Here is a 16904-nt window from a genome sequence, read left to right on the forward strand (position 1 = left end):
AGAATAACAGAGCGGCTAAAAGAGGTCAATATATCTGAAATGCGTAGGGAGACACTGGTCAGAGAAATAGCAAGCATCGGTGGCTGGTGGCTAAAGCTCCCGCTTCACACACGGAGGGCCCGGGTTCGATTCCCGGCGGGTGGAAATTCCGACACGTTTCCTTACACCTATTGTCCTGTTCACCTAGCAGCAAATAGGTACCTGGGTGTTAGTCGACTGGTGTGGGTCGCATCCTGGGGGACAAGATTAAGGACCCCAATGGAAATAAGTTAGACAGTCCTCGATGACGCACTGACTTTCTTGGGTTATCCTGGGTGGCTAACCCTCCGGGGTTAAAAATCCGAACGAAATCTTATCTTATCTTATCTTAGGAGTCAGGAATCGCGGGAAGAACTAAAAGCCATAAATGAAATCGAAAGAAACCCAAAGTATTTCTTCTCCTATGCCAAATCAAAGTCGAGAACAACGTCCAGTATTGGGCCCCTACTTAAACAAGATGGTTCCTACACAGATGACAGCAAGGAAATGAGTGAGCTACTCAAGTCCCAATATGACTCAGTTTTTAGCAAGCCGCTAACCAGACTGAGAGTCGAAGATCAAAATGAATTTTTTATGAGAGAGCCACAAAATTTGGTTAACACAAGCCTATCCGATGTTATCCTGACGCCAAATGACTTCGAACAGGCGATAAATGACATGCCCATGCACTCTGCCCCAGGGCCAGACTCATGGAACTCCGTGTTCATCAAGAACTGCAAGAAGCCCCTATCACGAGCCTTTTCCATCCTATGGAGAGGGAGCATGGACACGGGGGTCGTCCCACAGTTACTAAAAACAACAGACATAGCCCCACTCCACAAAGGGGGCAGTAAAGCAACAGCAAAGAACTACAGACCAATAGCACTAACATCCCATATCATAAAAATCTTTGAAAGGGTCCTAAGAAGCAAGATCACCACCCATCTAGAAACCCATCAGTTACACAACCCAGGGCAACATGGGTTTAGAACAGGTCGCTCCTGTCTGTCTCAACTATTGAATCACTACGACAAGGTCCTAAATGCACTATTAGACAAAAAGAATGCAGATGTAATATATACAGACTTTGCAAAAGCCTTTGACAAGTGTGACCATGGCGTAATAGCGCACAAAATGCGTGCTAAAGGAATAACAGGAAAAGTCGGTCGATGGATCTATAATTTCCTCACTAACAGAACACAGAATAGGCGTCAACAGAGTAAAGTTCGAGGCAGCTACGGTGAAAAGCTGTTCCACAAGGCACAGTACTCGCTCCCATCTTGTTCCTCATCCTCATATCCGACATAGACAAGGATGTCAGCCACAGCACCGTGTCTTCCTTTGCAGATGACACCCGAATCTTCATGACAGTGTCTTCCATTGCAGACACTGCAAGGCTCCAGGCGGACATCAACCAAATCTTTCAGTAGGCTGCAGAAAACAATATGAAGTTCAACGATGAGAAATTTCAATTACTCAGATATGGTAAACACGAGGAAATTAAATCTTCATCAGAGTACAAAACAAATTCTGGCCACAAAATAGAGCGAAACACCAACGTCAAAGACCTGGGAGTGATCATGTCGGAGGATCTCACCTTCAAGGACCATAACATTGTATCAATCGCATCTGCTAGAAAAATGACAGGATGGATAATGAGAACCTTCAAAACTAGGGAGGCCAAGCCCATGATGACACTCTTCAGGTCACTTGTTCTATCTAGGCTGGAATATTGCTGCACACTAACAGCACCTTTCAAGGCAGGTGAAATTGCTGACCTAGAAAATGTACAGAGAACCTTCACGGCGCGCATAACGGAAATAAAACACTTCAATTACTGGGAGCGCTTGAGGTTCCTAAAACTGTATTCCCTGGAACGCAGGCGGGAGAGATACATGATTATATACACCTGGAAAATCCTAGAGGGACTAGTACCGAACTTGCACACGAAAATCACTCACTACGAAAGCAAAAGACTTGGCAGACGATGCAACATCCCCCCGTTCTAGTGGTACACTCTGTAATCACTATTTTACTACATGTAAACCATACAATAACCAAATTTCTGTAATCTCAGCATTGTAATCCTTATAGAGAATAAACTTTGAATTTAAATTTTGAATTTTGAATGAAAAGCAGGGGTGTCACTAGCACGTTAAGAGACCATACAACAAGTGTCAGGGGCCCGAGACTGTTCAACTGCCTCCCAGCATACATAAGGGGGATTACCAACAGACCCCTGGCAGTCTTCAAGCTGGCACTGGACAAGCACCTAAAGTCGGTTCCTGACCAGCCGGGCTGTGGCTCGTACGTTGGTTTGCGTGCAGCCAGCAGCAACAGCCTGGTTGATCAGGCTCTGATCCACCAGGAGGCCTGGTCACAGACCGGGCCGCGGGGGCGTTGACCCCCGGAACTCTCTCCAGGTAAACTCCAGGTAAACCCAACAAAAGGCTGCAGTTAGAATGATAACAAATTCCCACTACAGGCAGCACACTCCACCAATATTTAAAACTCTAAACCTACTCACCGTACAAAACATCCATCCATACTTATTATTGTACCTATTACATACATAGAACACTTAACTCGGATATAAACCCTCCCCTCAAACGTCTCCTTACCAACCCCAGCAGAACACATGACCATAACACAAGGCACAGGTCACTCTTTGATGTTCCTCGTGTCCATCTCGCACTATGCAAAAACTCAATGCACATAAAAGGCCCAAAAATCTGGAATTCATCACCTGGGAATATAAAAGAAACACTGTTTATAAATTCAAGTCTCTTCTTAAAAATCACTTACTCACCCACAACTAAATAAATACTGAATAATTGTATCTCATAAATGTTTAACCTGTGACCCTATCAAACTTTTTTTTTAATTACATTCCCTAACAGAATACTCCATTCTACTGAATACACAGTAACTCAGTAAATGACCATATGACCTGTCTTTAAAATACTCATTTGTGCTTAATTGTTATTTGTTTACTATAATGTTTACCACTGAATATATCATTGCTTAGTAAATCTTGAGTTAATTTTAAGCCTGCCCATATTGCTCTGCATACAAGGGGCTTTTGGCATGTTACACTTAACCACTGTATTTCTTTGTACATTTATGTATCATGTCCAAATTAATAATAATTAAATACATAGTAACGTGTGTAAATTACCTAGGATAACCCAAACAAGAATTGAACTTATGACCACATTTCGGTCTGACTTGGACAGTTAGTTAGTCAATGGTCCAAGTAGGACCGAAACGTCATTATAAGTTTCATTCTCCTATGTGTAGGTTTTGTGTATAATAATAATAATAATTATTATTATTATTATTTTAATACATCTAGCCGAGTGTTAGCTCAATACGGCTCAAGTTGCAGCAGCCCATAATTACCAACAAGAACAACAAGGCTCTTCACAACACTGGTTCCTACGTCTTTATCTTGCAATAACACTGCAGTTGCATCTTTTGTGGAATAACCTGCATCTTCAGCTTAGAAAATTTAAAGTTCCCTAGCTAATTCCAAGTTCATTAGTCGTTGCAACACGTAGATAACCCAGCAACAGCATCACCACCATGGATCTCCTAGACTCCATAATGAGCAAAATGGATAAGCCGCCAAGTGTAACTGATAAACAAAGGAAGATGTTAAGAGGTAATTTACCCCATAATAACTCCCTTAAGGAGAGGTCACTTGATGGTGGAGAGGAACTCTTAATCCAGGGAGTTGGATCTACTCTCCCCTTACCTGGAGGGTGTTCCGGGGGTTAGTGCCCCCTCATGGCCCGGTCCATGATAAGAGAGATAAGATTTCGTTCGGATTTTTAACCCCGGAGGGTTAGCCACCCAGGATAACCCAAGAAAGTCAGTGCGTCATCGAGGACTGTCTAACTTATTTCCATTGGGGTCCTTAATCTTGTCCCCCAGGATGCGACCCACACCAGTCGACTAACACCCAGGTACCTATTTGCTGCTAGGTGAACAGGACAACAGGTGTAAGGAAACGTGTCGGAATGTTTCCACCCGCCGGGAATCGAACCCAGGCCCTCCGTGTGTGAAGCGGGAGCTTTAGCCACCAGGCCACCCATTCCCAGGACACTATGTCCTCCCATTCCCAGGACACTATGTCCTCCCATTCCCAGGACACTATGTCCTCCCATTCCCAGGACACTATGTCCTCCCATTCCCAGGACACTATGTCCTCCCATTCCCAGGACACTATGTCCTCCCATTCCCAGGACACTATGTCCTCCCATTCCCAGGACACTATGTCCTCCCATTCCCAGGACACTATGTCCTCCCATTCCCAGGACACTATGTCCTCCCATTCCCAGGACACTATGTCCTCCCATTCCCAGGACACTATGTCCTCCCATTCCCAGGACACTATGTCCTCCCATTCCCAGGACACTATGTCCTCCCATTCCCAGGACACTATGTCCTCCCATTCCCAGGACACTATGTCCTCCCATTCCCAGGACACTATGTCCTCCCATTCCCAGGACACTATGTCCTCCCATTCCCAGGACACTATGTCCTCCCATTCCCAGGACACTATGTCCTCCCATTCCCAGGACACTATGTCCTCCCATTCCCAGGACACTATGTCCTCCCATTCCCAGGACACTATGTCCTCCCATTCCCAGGACACTATGTCCTCCCATTCCCAGGGTAATATATGTCCTCCCATTCCCAGGGTACTATATGTCCTCCCATTCCCAGGACAGTATATGCCCTCCCATTCCCAGGACAGTATATGCCCTCCCATTCCCAGGACACTATACCCCCCCCATTCCCAGGACACTGTATATCCTCCCATTCCCAGGACACTATATCCTCCCATTCCCAGGACAGTATATGTCCTCCCATTCCCAGGACACTGTATATCCTCCCATTCCCAGGACACTATATGTCTTCCCATTCCCAGGACACGATATGTCCTCCCATTCCCAAGGCACTAAGATAATACCCTTAATACTTCTCATCCAAGGGTAAACTATAGATTTAATAGCAACAGTAAGAGTTAGAGTATGGGGCAAGTTTTTTAAAGATTTCCTGAGGTTTTCTTAGATAGCTCCAATAACGGTCTAAATTTTTTCTTTAGTCATAATTTATCTTTCCAGTCCCTTTGAGGGAGGTGCCTTGGTGATAATGAACTCTTAATCCAAGGAATTGAGCCTATCCTCACCTTCCTTGGATTGAACTTGATTGCCTCCCTGTCCCTGGCCATTGTATAGGTTTAGCTCATTCCCATGACTAATAATAATTTATTTATTTATTTAATGTCTTTGCAAACAATGATACGGGTATGTCAAAGTATCAGTATTGGTGGGTATCAGCTAATTTTCATGGTATGAGGCTTATTCCTCTAAGAAAAAGGAGGAGTAGATGTAAAATAGAAAGAGACAGGCGCTCCCTTTACAGGCGACGGAAAAGAATAACAGAGCGGCTAAAAGAGGTCAATATATCAGAAATGCGCAGGGAGACACTGGTCAGAGAAATAGCAAGCATCGAACTTAAGCTAAAAGAATCCTTTAGGAGTCAGGAATCGCGGGAAGAACTAAAAGCCATAAATGAAATCGAAAGAAACCCAAAGTATTTCTTCTCCTATGCCAAATCAAAATCGAGAACAACGTCCAGTATTGGGCCCCTACTTAAACAAGATGGGTCCTACACAGATGACAGCAAGGAAATGAGTGAGCTACTCAAGTCCCAATATGACTCAGTTTTTAGCAAGCCGCTAACCAGGCTGAGAGTCGAAGATCAAAATGAATTTTTTATGAGAGAGCCACAAAATTTGATTAACACAAGCCTATCCGATGTTATCCTGACGCCAAATGACTTCGAACAGGCGATAAATGACATGCCCATGCACTCTGCCCCAGGGCCAGACTCATGGAACTCTGTGTTCATCAAGAACTGCAAGAAGCCCCTATCACGAGCCTTTTCCATCCTATGGAGAGGGAGCATGGACACGGGGGTCGTCCCTCAGTTACTAAAAACAACAGACATAGCCCCACTCCACAAAGGGGGCAGTAAAGCAACAGCAAAGAACTACAGACCAATAGCACTAACATCCCATATCATAAAAATCTTTGAAAGGGTCCTAAGAAGCAAGATCACCACCCATCTAGAAACCCATCAGTTACACAACCCAGGGCAACATGGGTTTAGAACAGGTCGCTCCTGTCTGTCTCAACTACTGGATCACTACGACAAGGTCCTAAATGCACTAGAAGACAAAAAGAATGCAGATGTAATATATACAGACTTTGCAAAAGCCTTCGACAAGTGTGACCATGGCGTAATAGCGCACAAAATGCGCGCTAAAGGAATAACAGGAAAAGTTGGTCGATGGATCTATAATTTCCTCACTAACAGAACACAGAGAGTAGTCGTCAACAGAGTAAAGTCCGAGGCAGCTACGGTGAAAAGCTCTGTTCCACAAGGCACAGTACTAGCTCCCATCTTGTTCCTCATCCTCATATCCGACATAGACAAGGATGTCAGCCACAGCACCGTGTCTTCCTTTGCAGATGACACCCGAATCTGCATGACAGTGTCTTCCATTGCAGACACTGCAAGGCTCCAGGCGGACATCAACCAAATCTTTCAGTGGGCTGCAGAAAACAATATGAAGTTCAACGATGAGAAATTTCAATTACTCAGATATGGTAAACATGAGGAAATTAAATCTTCATCAGAGTACAAAACAAATTCTGGCCACAAAATAGAGCGAAACACCAACGTCAAAGACCTGGGAGTGATTATGTCGGAGGATCTCACCTTCAAGGACCATAACATTGTATCAATCGCATCTGCTAGAAAAATGACAGGATGGATAATGAGAACCTTCAAAACTAGGGAGGCCAAGCCCATGATGACACTCTTCAGGTCACTTGTTCTATCTAGGCTGGAATATTGCTGCACTCTAACAGCACCTTTCAAGGCAGGTGAAATTGCCGACCTAGAAAATGTACAGAGAACTTTCACGGCGCGCATAACGGAGATAAAACACCTCAATTACTGGGAGCGCTTGAGGTTTCTAAACCTGTATTCCCTGGAACGCAGGAGGGAGAGATACATGATTATATACACCTGGAAAATCCTAGAGGGACTAGTACCGAACTTGCACACGAAAATCACTCACTACGAAAGCAAAAGACTTGGCAGACGATGCACCATCCCCCCAATGAAAAGCAGGGGTGTCACTAGCACGTTAAGAGACCATACAATAAGTGTCAGGGGCCCGAGACTGTTCAACTGCCTCCCAGCACACATAAGGGGGATTACCAACAGACCCCTGGCAGTCTTCAAGCTGGCACTGGACAAGCACCTAAAGTCAGTTCCTGATCAGCCGGGCTGTGGCTTGTACGTTGGTTTGCGTGCAGCCAGCAGCAACAGCCTGGTTGATCAGGCGCTGATCCACCAGGAGGCCTGGTCACAGACCGGGCCGCGGGGGCGTTGACCCCCGAAACTCTCTCCAGGTAAACTCCAGGTAAAACTGGTATCAGAGGGTATTAGCCATTTTAATGGTATCGGCCTAAAATTGAATATCGGTATTGGCAAATAACTGTATAATGCCATCTTTGATGATGATGATAATTGTTTTTCCAATCATTATCAATCACATTTCTGCCATATACTTCAGTTGCTACCATTGTATAGTTAACAGATTTATTCCCCTATAAACTGTACTCTCTCAGCTTATAGGGGACTACAGCCATCTTTAACACTTTCCTTTATTTTATCCATCCAGTTATGTTGTTCAGAATACTAATTCTATAACATCAGTTCTTTGTTTCTGTATGTAGGGCATTTTTTTTTATCATGCACCACTGTTGCATTGTTTTTTGTTTACAGAGCAACAGAAAGCAGTTGAAGAGGCAAAAAACAAGGAGAGAGAAAGATTAAATCAGTTCAGAAAACTTGTAAGTATTTTTATCATTAATTAGAGTACTGCATATTATTATTATTACTACTACTATAAATGTATTATTATTATTTGCAATGTATTATATATTTCTGCATTAATATTATTAAATTCATGAGGCCCTGATTATTATTATTATTATAATCAAAAAGAAGCCATGAGGCCCTAAACCCATAAGGGTCATACAATACTTTGAAAATGGAAGGCAGTCAGGTTTGATCCAAGGAAGGGGAGGGTAGGGTCAATTCCTTGAATTAAGAGCTTACACCGGTATTGAAATGTCTCTCTTGAAGGGTATATTTTTGTAGCATATGATTTGTAAAAGATCCTGCATATGTCTATTTTTATGCTAAAATTATTTTTTCTTTATTGCAGATTGAAGAACGAATAAATAGATTTATTCAAAATGTCACCTTAATGAAAAAGAAATTTGAGCCAATGGACAGAGTGGCAAGGAGTATTGTGTAAGAGTCATGGTGTTTTGTTGAATTTAACCATTCCTACTTGAAAAGGTGTTTACCTATGAGGAAAACTACATCTAGGAACTACTCCTCGAGGGATTTGGCTTTGATGTTGGTGAAGGGTCCTTGTTCCAAGGAAGTAATGCTACCCTTCTCTTCTTTGGATTATACCTGATTACCTCCCATTTCCCAGGCACTGTATGACATCCCTGTGGGTTGACCACTTCCTTATGATTATAATATGATGTAATGCAAAATAAAGAGAGAATTTGCATATACAGTAACTAGACAGAGACTTGGAGATGCAAACTGCTCATTCAGTATGAAGGGTACATTCTGGTTTATTGAAGATGCTAGTATCAACCCACTGTATACAGTATTATATCCCCTTTCTCTGTGCAGTAGTCAAGCTTTTTTTAAAGGAATCACTGAAAAGATTGATATTTACTTCTTTTCTGAGATTTATTAACCGAGTTAAGATTTGTGTTCAAATTTTAGGACATTTTGTGAAGCCTTTAGTGGACAATATGTCTTCTGATAAAATGTCCTAAATGTTTCATAAGTGTCTTTTTTACCCACAGTATCACTGGCAAGATTATGATACAATTATCAGTCAAAATTAAGAAAAGAAGCAATGCTAAATGATCTGCATGTGTTTAGCACTATTGTGAATATAACATTAATTAAAAACACAAAAAGTAATTATAGATAAGTGCATTAATACTATGAATAGAGTGCTTCCTTATCATTTAAGTTGTGCCTGGCCTTATGGTGGTCATGTATTTTGTTTTTTACAGACGTGATGTAGCAGATGTTGCTGGCCTCACTACCTATGCCTTTGGGACTGAGGATTTTGACCGTCATGTAATGGTGTTTAAGAAAGAGTATCCATTAACTGAAGAGGAATTAGATGCATATAAAAGTGGTGAAGAATGGGATCCAGAAAAAGCAAAGGAAGCAGCCCTTCTTGTAAGGACAAGTTATATTTTAAGTTATGGTTAATTTGTATAATGATATTGATACATAAAAGTTGTAACAAATATAGTTTGCAAATAGGTGTTTATTTTGTACAAAAGTGTTTCGTCTCTGTAGATGCCTTTCTTTCTCACTACTACATTGTCAAATGCTCTAATCTTCAAAACACTCATGACTTGACTGACCTTTGTCTCTGCCTCTCCTTACCTCTTCTCTTGCATATATTACAGAGAAAACAACAAGAATATGAAGATGAATTGAGAGCACAGCAACTGAAGAAAGACCCTGGATCTAACAAGTTCATTGAAAAATATGAACGCTTGGTTGGAAAAGAAACAGGCAAGGAATCAGCCAGAATATTGGAGGTTAACAAACAGTTTGGTTTTGGTATGTATAATTTTGTATGCTATATTACCTATTGCATGAGATGGGTAGATAAAGAATTTTGGCTATTGAAATAAATTGCTTTACAAATAAATATATGTATATGGTGCTAGTATATGGGAAGAAATAAGAAAGCAAGTAGCTTTCAAGAACTTTGTGATGGAAAGGCTCCTAAAATCCTGGACAGTAAAAAACTGAGAAAAAACACTTGTAAAGCTCCCTGGAAGTAGTGGGTTTGACACTTCTTTGTGACTACAGTACTGTTTATTAATTATAAAGCATTAAACCTGTGGGGGCCATACAGTGGCTTTAGAAGGGAAAGGTGATAGCAGTTCCTTTGATTATGAGAGAGGGGGAGATGAACATTATAATAATTCTCATTCCTCTTCTTGGTCATGATATTTGATTGGCTATTAGTATTATTAAGGAATGTGAAGCAAAATTGCAAGACTACAGACTAAAATAAGGAGAGGTGCTGGTACTGAACAAGAATAATTTAAAGATATTACTATATTATTGTTCATGAAATCATAATTCGATTGCAAACAAATCACAGAAAAGGGGAGGCATTCAGGTTCAGTCCAGTGAAGGGAGGACAGGTTCAGTTACTTGGACCAAGAGCCTCTCAGCGTCAAGGTGCAAAGGTGTGTTCATGGGCTAAAAATTGAAGTAAAAATTTGTGCAGTAAATTCAGCTTTACTTATTATAATACTATATGACTGCACTTTAAAGGAGGGGTTGGGGATATTGGCAGTTTGGAGGGACATCTAAACTGTCATATCTGAGCTCCTTTGCAAAAACAGAGATTATGTATGAGTGATGGTGAAAGTGTTGAATGATGATGAAAGTTTTTTCCTTTATTGGGTCAACTTGCCTCGGTAGGAAATGGCTGACATGTTGAAAAAAAAAAAAAAAAGAGACCCATAGGGGTCATACAGTGCCTTCATAATGGGAGGCAGTCAGGTTTCATCCAAGGAGGGGAGACTAGATCCAATTTCCTGGATTGAGAGCCCCTACCAGAATCAAGACACCCACCTTGAGGAGTTCATTTCTGTTAAAAAAATCAAGGTATTTAAGAATGTGGACTGTATTATGTGCAAAATATAGAGGAGTTGGTTCTATACCTTCTCTCCTGGGACAGTTCCTGAGGTGCCTCTTTGTAGGTAGTGCATGGGGACAGTAAGTGCCAAGTTCTGATGATGACCTTGGTCAGTTTCTTGGAGCATGATTTTGATTATGCTTTAAAATCAAGGATTTTACTGAAGTGCTGTAGGATGGGTGGGATGGGTTGACTTTGATGTGATTGCTGGTGAGAACTTGCATTGTGCAAGGCTTCCAAAAGTCCTCTTGTTTTCACTGCAGAGCTTCACACAGTCATTGCTACTCTCTTCCTGATAGCTAGCATAGGTGTATTTTTGTTCACTGTCTACTCTGATTCCTAATCCAGTAGGCTTTTGCCCATCCAATGGCACAAAAAATTCAGAAGTGGTTAGCCTGTCTCCATGTACAGCACAAGGATATGGAGTTCTTTTGGTGCCTAGGTCATATTGATGTTACAGGAAATGAATGGGCATATGCCAAGTTCAGCATATATAGAACAGTTACTAGTCAAAATAGAGATCAATTTTCCAAACTAGCAAAGTAGCAGTTTAAAATAACAAAAAAAGGCACAATACCGTGATTGGAACGATACACAAATAACCCGCACATAAAAGAGAGAAGCTTACGATGACGTTTCGGTCCGACTTGGACCATTTACAAAGTCACACTGTGTGACTTTATAAATGGTCCAAGTCGGACCGAAACGTTGTCGTAAGCTTCTCTCTTTTATGTGCGGGTTATTTGTGTATAGCAGTTTAAAATATTGAATTTCAATTTAGTGTGGCTGTGTTGAGACAATTGTATGTAGTAGTAACTATAAATGCTTTAATGACGTTAATTGGAATGCATAGGTACTGTATATAGATTTTGACATTGTAGAGCAGTGTATGAATTATAGCTAGTTATGTAGGGAGGATTGAGTAGGGATACACTTAGCAAGCACTGTATGTCTGCTGTACTCTAGCTTGAAAGTGCATAGGATTTTAATTTTTTTTATTACTGATTGTTCCTTATCACGTTGTCTTCAGTTCGCAGTGAGTTAAAGAAGGACAAGCGAACCATAGAGGAAGCATTAGCAGACATCAGAGCAAAGAAACTCAAGCGAGATAAAGAGGATGGAACGACAGACCAAAAGTCTCAGAGTGGAAATGGAGCACATCCGTAACATTTATAGTCTTTAGTGTTGTTAACTTTCTACAAGTACACTACAGTAATATGTTACAAGTATAATGAGTATTTTAACATTATACATGTGCATAACTTTTGATGCTGAAATTTTTTTTCAGGATTAGTGAAATGAGTGAGATTTACTTACTTTTTCCTCCAGAATGTTCCTTATAAGGTTAGTCATTTTAATTTACATAATACAAACAGCTGTGTGCAAAGTATGCTGTTTTGATATGTTATTTATTTGAGCTGCTGGTATTCTGGGACTATACATCAGTAAGATGTTTAGGTCATTTTTATTCAGGTATTGGCAGGCTTTATATTCAGCTTGAATGGAATGTTAATACACTGGTTATGTTACAAGTGAAGTAAATATTATTCCTGTTTTTATATTTATGCAAAACCCCTTATCATAATTGTGCATATCAAAATGTGGCTTATGTTATTACTTCATAAATAGTTGGCCCCTTTGAATAGATTTCCTGTCATTCCAGTAAGTCTCATATTTGGATACCACTTGATTGGAAGAAACATTCTGCAAAATTTGTTTCAATTAGCTCATGTACTCGAGTTTTTTTTTCAACAAGTCGGCCATCTCCCACCAAGGCAGTGTGACCCAAAAACAAAGAAAATCCCCAAAAAGAAAATACTTTTATCATCATTCAACACTTTCACCTCACTCATACATAATCACTGTCTTTGCAGAGGCACTCAGATACGACAGTTTATAAGTCCTTCCAAACTATCAATATCCTAGACCCCTCCTTTAAAGTGCAAGCATTGTACTTCCCATTTCCAGGACTCGAGTCTGGCTAAATCTATAATAACCGGTTTCCCTGAATCCCTTCACTAAATATTACCCTGCTCACACTCCAATAGCTCGTCAGGTTCCAAAAACCATTCGTCTCCATTTACTCCTATGTAACACGCTCATAGACACTTGCTGGAAGTCTTTGAGATGTACTTATTTACTAAAGAATTTTATTTGCATTAATGAATTTTCTATACATATAAAAAAAGAAAAAACAATCCTTGGTGTTGGATTGAACCTCGGGGCCCCATTTTTAGAAATTCTGGCCTGTAATGTACATTTTCTTCCCAACCAAATTTTGCAGCAATTGTATACCAAAGCCAAGAGTGGCATAACAGTTAATAATTATAAAAAGAAAAAGGGAATGGTGTATTATTTATGAATAAATATTTCTTGAAGCCACATGTCTGTTTGTGGGTATGATTTTCCACACATGGCAAAGATATTTTGTTGATCCTTGCACGAGTTTACAGTGAATTTTTTTTAACTGTTGATTAGTCGTGTCTGTTATTGTATCAATCTGTCCATAGGCTTAGCTAGTTATATGGTAAGCAGCTCAGATAACTTAAACATACATATTTGAATAGCTATATACTATATGTAGAAAAACAAATATAGTGTAATACATCTCAGGCTCATTGTGTTTAGGCTGAAATCAGCCTCATGTAAGACAATGTATTCTAAGAGCCAGGCGTAGTATGCCTGTAATTATTTATATACGGTATCATATTGTGAAAAAAACAACTATTTTTTCTACTACATAAAAATCCATGGAATAATTTGCCCAAAATGGTTAATACAATATCAGGCTATAAAAACTCATTATTTGTGAGAAATGAACCATATACCAATTCTTATGAGATATTCAGATTGTTTATTTTCTTACACCTAATAACATATTTAATTCTGATTACTCTTTTGTACATAATTATGTAAAAAAATAAATTCCTTCTGATTTGACTTTTATTTCTTAGCCAAGTATTTGGTCAAGAAGGAATGTATTAAGATACCATTTATTACTCACTTGAGTTATGAGATGATGATGGAGTACTTGAAAGGCTGCCATATTGTTCCTGTGTCTCAAAAACTCTTGACCAGAAAACTTCAAGAATTTATTTCTGAAAATATAACAGTGCATTTCCAGTACAGTGGAACATGAAAAGTTAGCAACTGATTCCTCGGGTAATCGGAATGTTTGGTTAGATAGTTTGAAAATGATGTACATTTTACTTGGAGAAATTTCTATGCTCGAGAGTAAATTTTGGTTGACTTTGACAAACTTGGTAATAACATGTCTGGTCATAGTTTTTTGATTGTGTACAGGTTCTATATGTCTTGCCTTAAAACCAACAGTAGCTAGTTGCTACCCCAGTCAGTCAAGTTTGTTTGGGCAGGATGCAAACTGTCTTCTACTTAGTGGGATTTGTTAATACAATAGTCATATCTCTGTCACGAATTTCAGGACTTGCAATTTCATTAATTAACACCCATGTTTTGATAGCTTCCAGATTTGGGGATTTATGATTCAAATTTTGGAATTATGCCAAAATTTGTTAACAATTCAGTACATTAATAATTTTTGGTGATCTGTTAGTTAACTGATATGCCATGTTCCTGCCATAATGCTGACAGGTATGGATATAAAGACAGTGAGCAGAATCCTCTACTTCCTGTTATAATGAACTTGAGACCTGTTTCAGGAAATGCAATAAGTTGCAAGTCCTATTTGATTTATATTTTCCTCATTTACCATTATTTATATTTATTATATTTGTAGGGCACTCATTCAAGTTACTGTAAAGTACAGGGTAATTATTAGTATGGCAACATTTATAGCAAATAAAATTTATATAAGATAGGTACGTATGACACTGGTGAGTATCAGTGTAAAAAAAATGTTTTCTTTTTAGGAAATTTCAGTGTTCAACACCAACAATCTGCCTCATCATCTTACGTATGTGAATTACATGATGGTGCTTGATAAGGCATGTAATTACTGGCAATAAAATGTTAATATGAGTACAGCTGATGCACTGTGGCACCTGGCAAATTCTATATTTTGAAAGGAATTTCAGTATTCAACTAATATTTTGCATTGTAACCATACCTAACACATGAATTACATGATGTATGTATACTGTACAAGAAGAAAAGGACAATATCTTTAGGTAAGTACATTGAATTTTTTTTTTATTTTATTGCTATTGTGATTTTCCCTTAAATTTCTTTTTGGATTTAGCATTCAATTTTGTTGAACTGTACAGACCCAAAGCTCAGATTAATCACCTTTGACCCCAATCAAGCCAATCTTTCTGTGTTCCACTGTACTGCTTTAGCAAATATTTCTGAAACAAGTTTTAGCTAAAATGGCAACACACCTTTTGGTGAAGCATAAGGTGGTACAGTATCCCTTTACTCTCAGTTTATTCTTTTTCCTGGCTTGATTACATGGCAGTGCTGCATGATGGTCTGTTCCATTTTCTTATTGACCTTTCAATAAATGCTGTTCTCCCATTCTATGATTTTTATTTCTTCCTTGTCATTCTATACTGATGTCTCTTGTTTATGCAGTAGATTTGTTCCAGGCCCTTGGCAGTTGTAATAAGCTCAGTCAGGCCATCAACACTTACTCTGCAAGTTGTACTGATTACATACACCAGATGTATATTACACTAATTGAATCACTGATAGAAATGGAGTATTGCATAACAGCAAATCTATGCAGAGAGAGAAATCAGTAATGTTTTATGTTCTTCCTTGCAGGAACTATATGTGCTTGTTGAGGGTAGTCTTAAGCTTTACAAGTTCTTTTTATCCAATGCAAAGGAAGTGTCTACTGCTTTGCTTTTGTAAGTTGAATCACCACGCTCTTCTAGCTTAATATTTTTAATGCTTTGTCAGAGTCTTTTAAAAACAAAGACTTAAGGGGTTTATTGCTGTCTATAAACAAAGTATTATTATTATTACAATCATAACTAAGTGTTAAACTCGCTTGGGTCATACGGGTATCCAAAAGGTTTAGCAAGCCTTCTTGGTTTCTGCCTTGCAGTACAACTGCAATACCATAAAAGGGGTTTTTCTACTCACTGCCTTGTGCAACCATGGTATACTTGTATACTATGCCCTCTACATCTATTTGTTGCCCCCAGTCATTCTATATTCCAAATGTAATTCATGTTGTCTCAGAAATGGGGACACTTAAGAGCATCTCTGCTTAAAAATTTTAGGATACAAAATAATGACGTGTTGTTCAATTCCTTCTATACAATTCATCTTTAGCCTTGTTTATGTAAAGTCAACTATAACATCCTAAACATTAACAATTTAGCATAAATTTTACCAAGGTGTTGCCAAATCAAAAATCATTATTTTATTTTTTCCTCTTCTTATTTTTGGGCAAACTTCATGAAACTTATACACTTTACGGGGTCCTACTGTACTGCCTTGGTTCCCTTTCACAAATATGGTCTCTCTTGGGCAGTCCCCTCATGCCCCTTAAAGAACCACATGTCAGTTATTGCGACTCCCTATCAAACATTGCAACTTCTGTCCCTTCATTCTACGCCTATATCTACATCATCATTTTTGTCTGCATGTCTTTCTGACAGACCCACTTTTAATGTGAACACACTATGCTTTAATTGGCAATGAGTTGCTACATCAACTGTGAACCTCCTATCTCCTCTTCCACTATACCCCTCTAAAGTATCTTAATTTTGCTGTCACACACAATGAATTACCCTGAAGGCAGGACTTTTGGCAGTTCACTGGCAGTACTTTGCATTGCACTCTGCCAGCAGTGTGGGTTGCAGCTCTATAACTACCAACTGATTTGTCAGATAAGCCACCAATGAGAAGAAATAGCAGTCAAATGTGAGTCTGACTATATTGCTCAAAGGTAATAATCACAAAGAGGTTGCATAAAGAACCATGAACTATACTGCGAATAGGCAGGCATTGGTGCACAAGTTGGCTGTGGATATTTGTAACCTTGAAAGGAATGTGCAAGGAAGACTGTCAGAGGATGTAAATTTAGATGGGTAAG

General features: G+C 39.5%; 1 protein-coding gene across 1 annotated transcript; it reads left to right on the plus strand.

The window, feature by feature from the left end:
* Window positions 1-3380: 3380 nt before the first annotated feature.
* Window positions 3381-15374, plus strand: LOC128703560 (sperm-associated antigen 7). Its single transcript, XM_053798230.2, has 6 exons — window positions 3381-3682; window positions 7891-7958; window positions 8336-8424; window positions 9219-9390; window positions 9627-9783; window positions 11910-15374. The coding sequence occupies exons 1-6, from the start codon at window positions 3604-3606 to the stop codon at window positions 12044-12046; spliced, it is 702 nt and encodes a 233-aa protein (XP_053654205.1). The 5' UTR covers window positions 3381-3603; the 3' UTR covers window positions 12047-15374.
* The last annotated feature ends 1530 nt before the right edge of the window (window positions 15375-16904 follow it).

The sequence above is a fragment of the Cherax quadricarinatus genome, chromosome 76 (genome assembly GCF_038502225.1).
Source record: "Cherax quadricarinatus isolate ZL_2023a chromosome 76, ASM3850222v1, whole genome shotgun sequence".
NCBI lineage: Eukaryota > Metazoa > Arthropoda > Malacostraca > Decapoda > Parastacidae > Cherax > Cherax quadricarinatus.

What these genes read in the sequence shown, in the direction of transcription:
- LOC128703560 (XM_053798230.2), top strand. Translation starts at nt 3,604, where the DNA reads ATGGATCTCCTAGACTCCATAATGAGCAAAATGGATAAGCCGCCAAGT. An exon ending in TAAATCAGTTCAGAAAACTT is followed by an intron (nt 7,959 to 8,335) that starts GTAAGTATTTTT and finishes TCTTTATTGCAG; the next exon opens with ATTGAAGAACGAATAAATAG. An exon ending in AGAGTGGCAAGGAGTATTGT is followed by an intron (nt 8,425 to 9,218) that starts GTAAGAGTCATG and finishes TGTTTTTTACAG; the next exon opens with ACGTGATGTAGCAGATGTTG.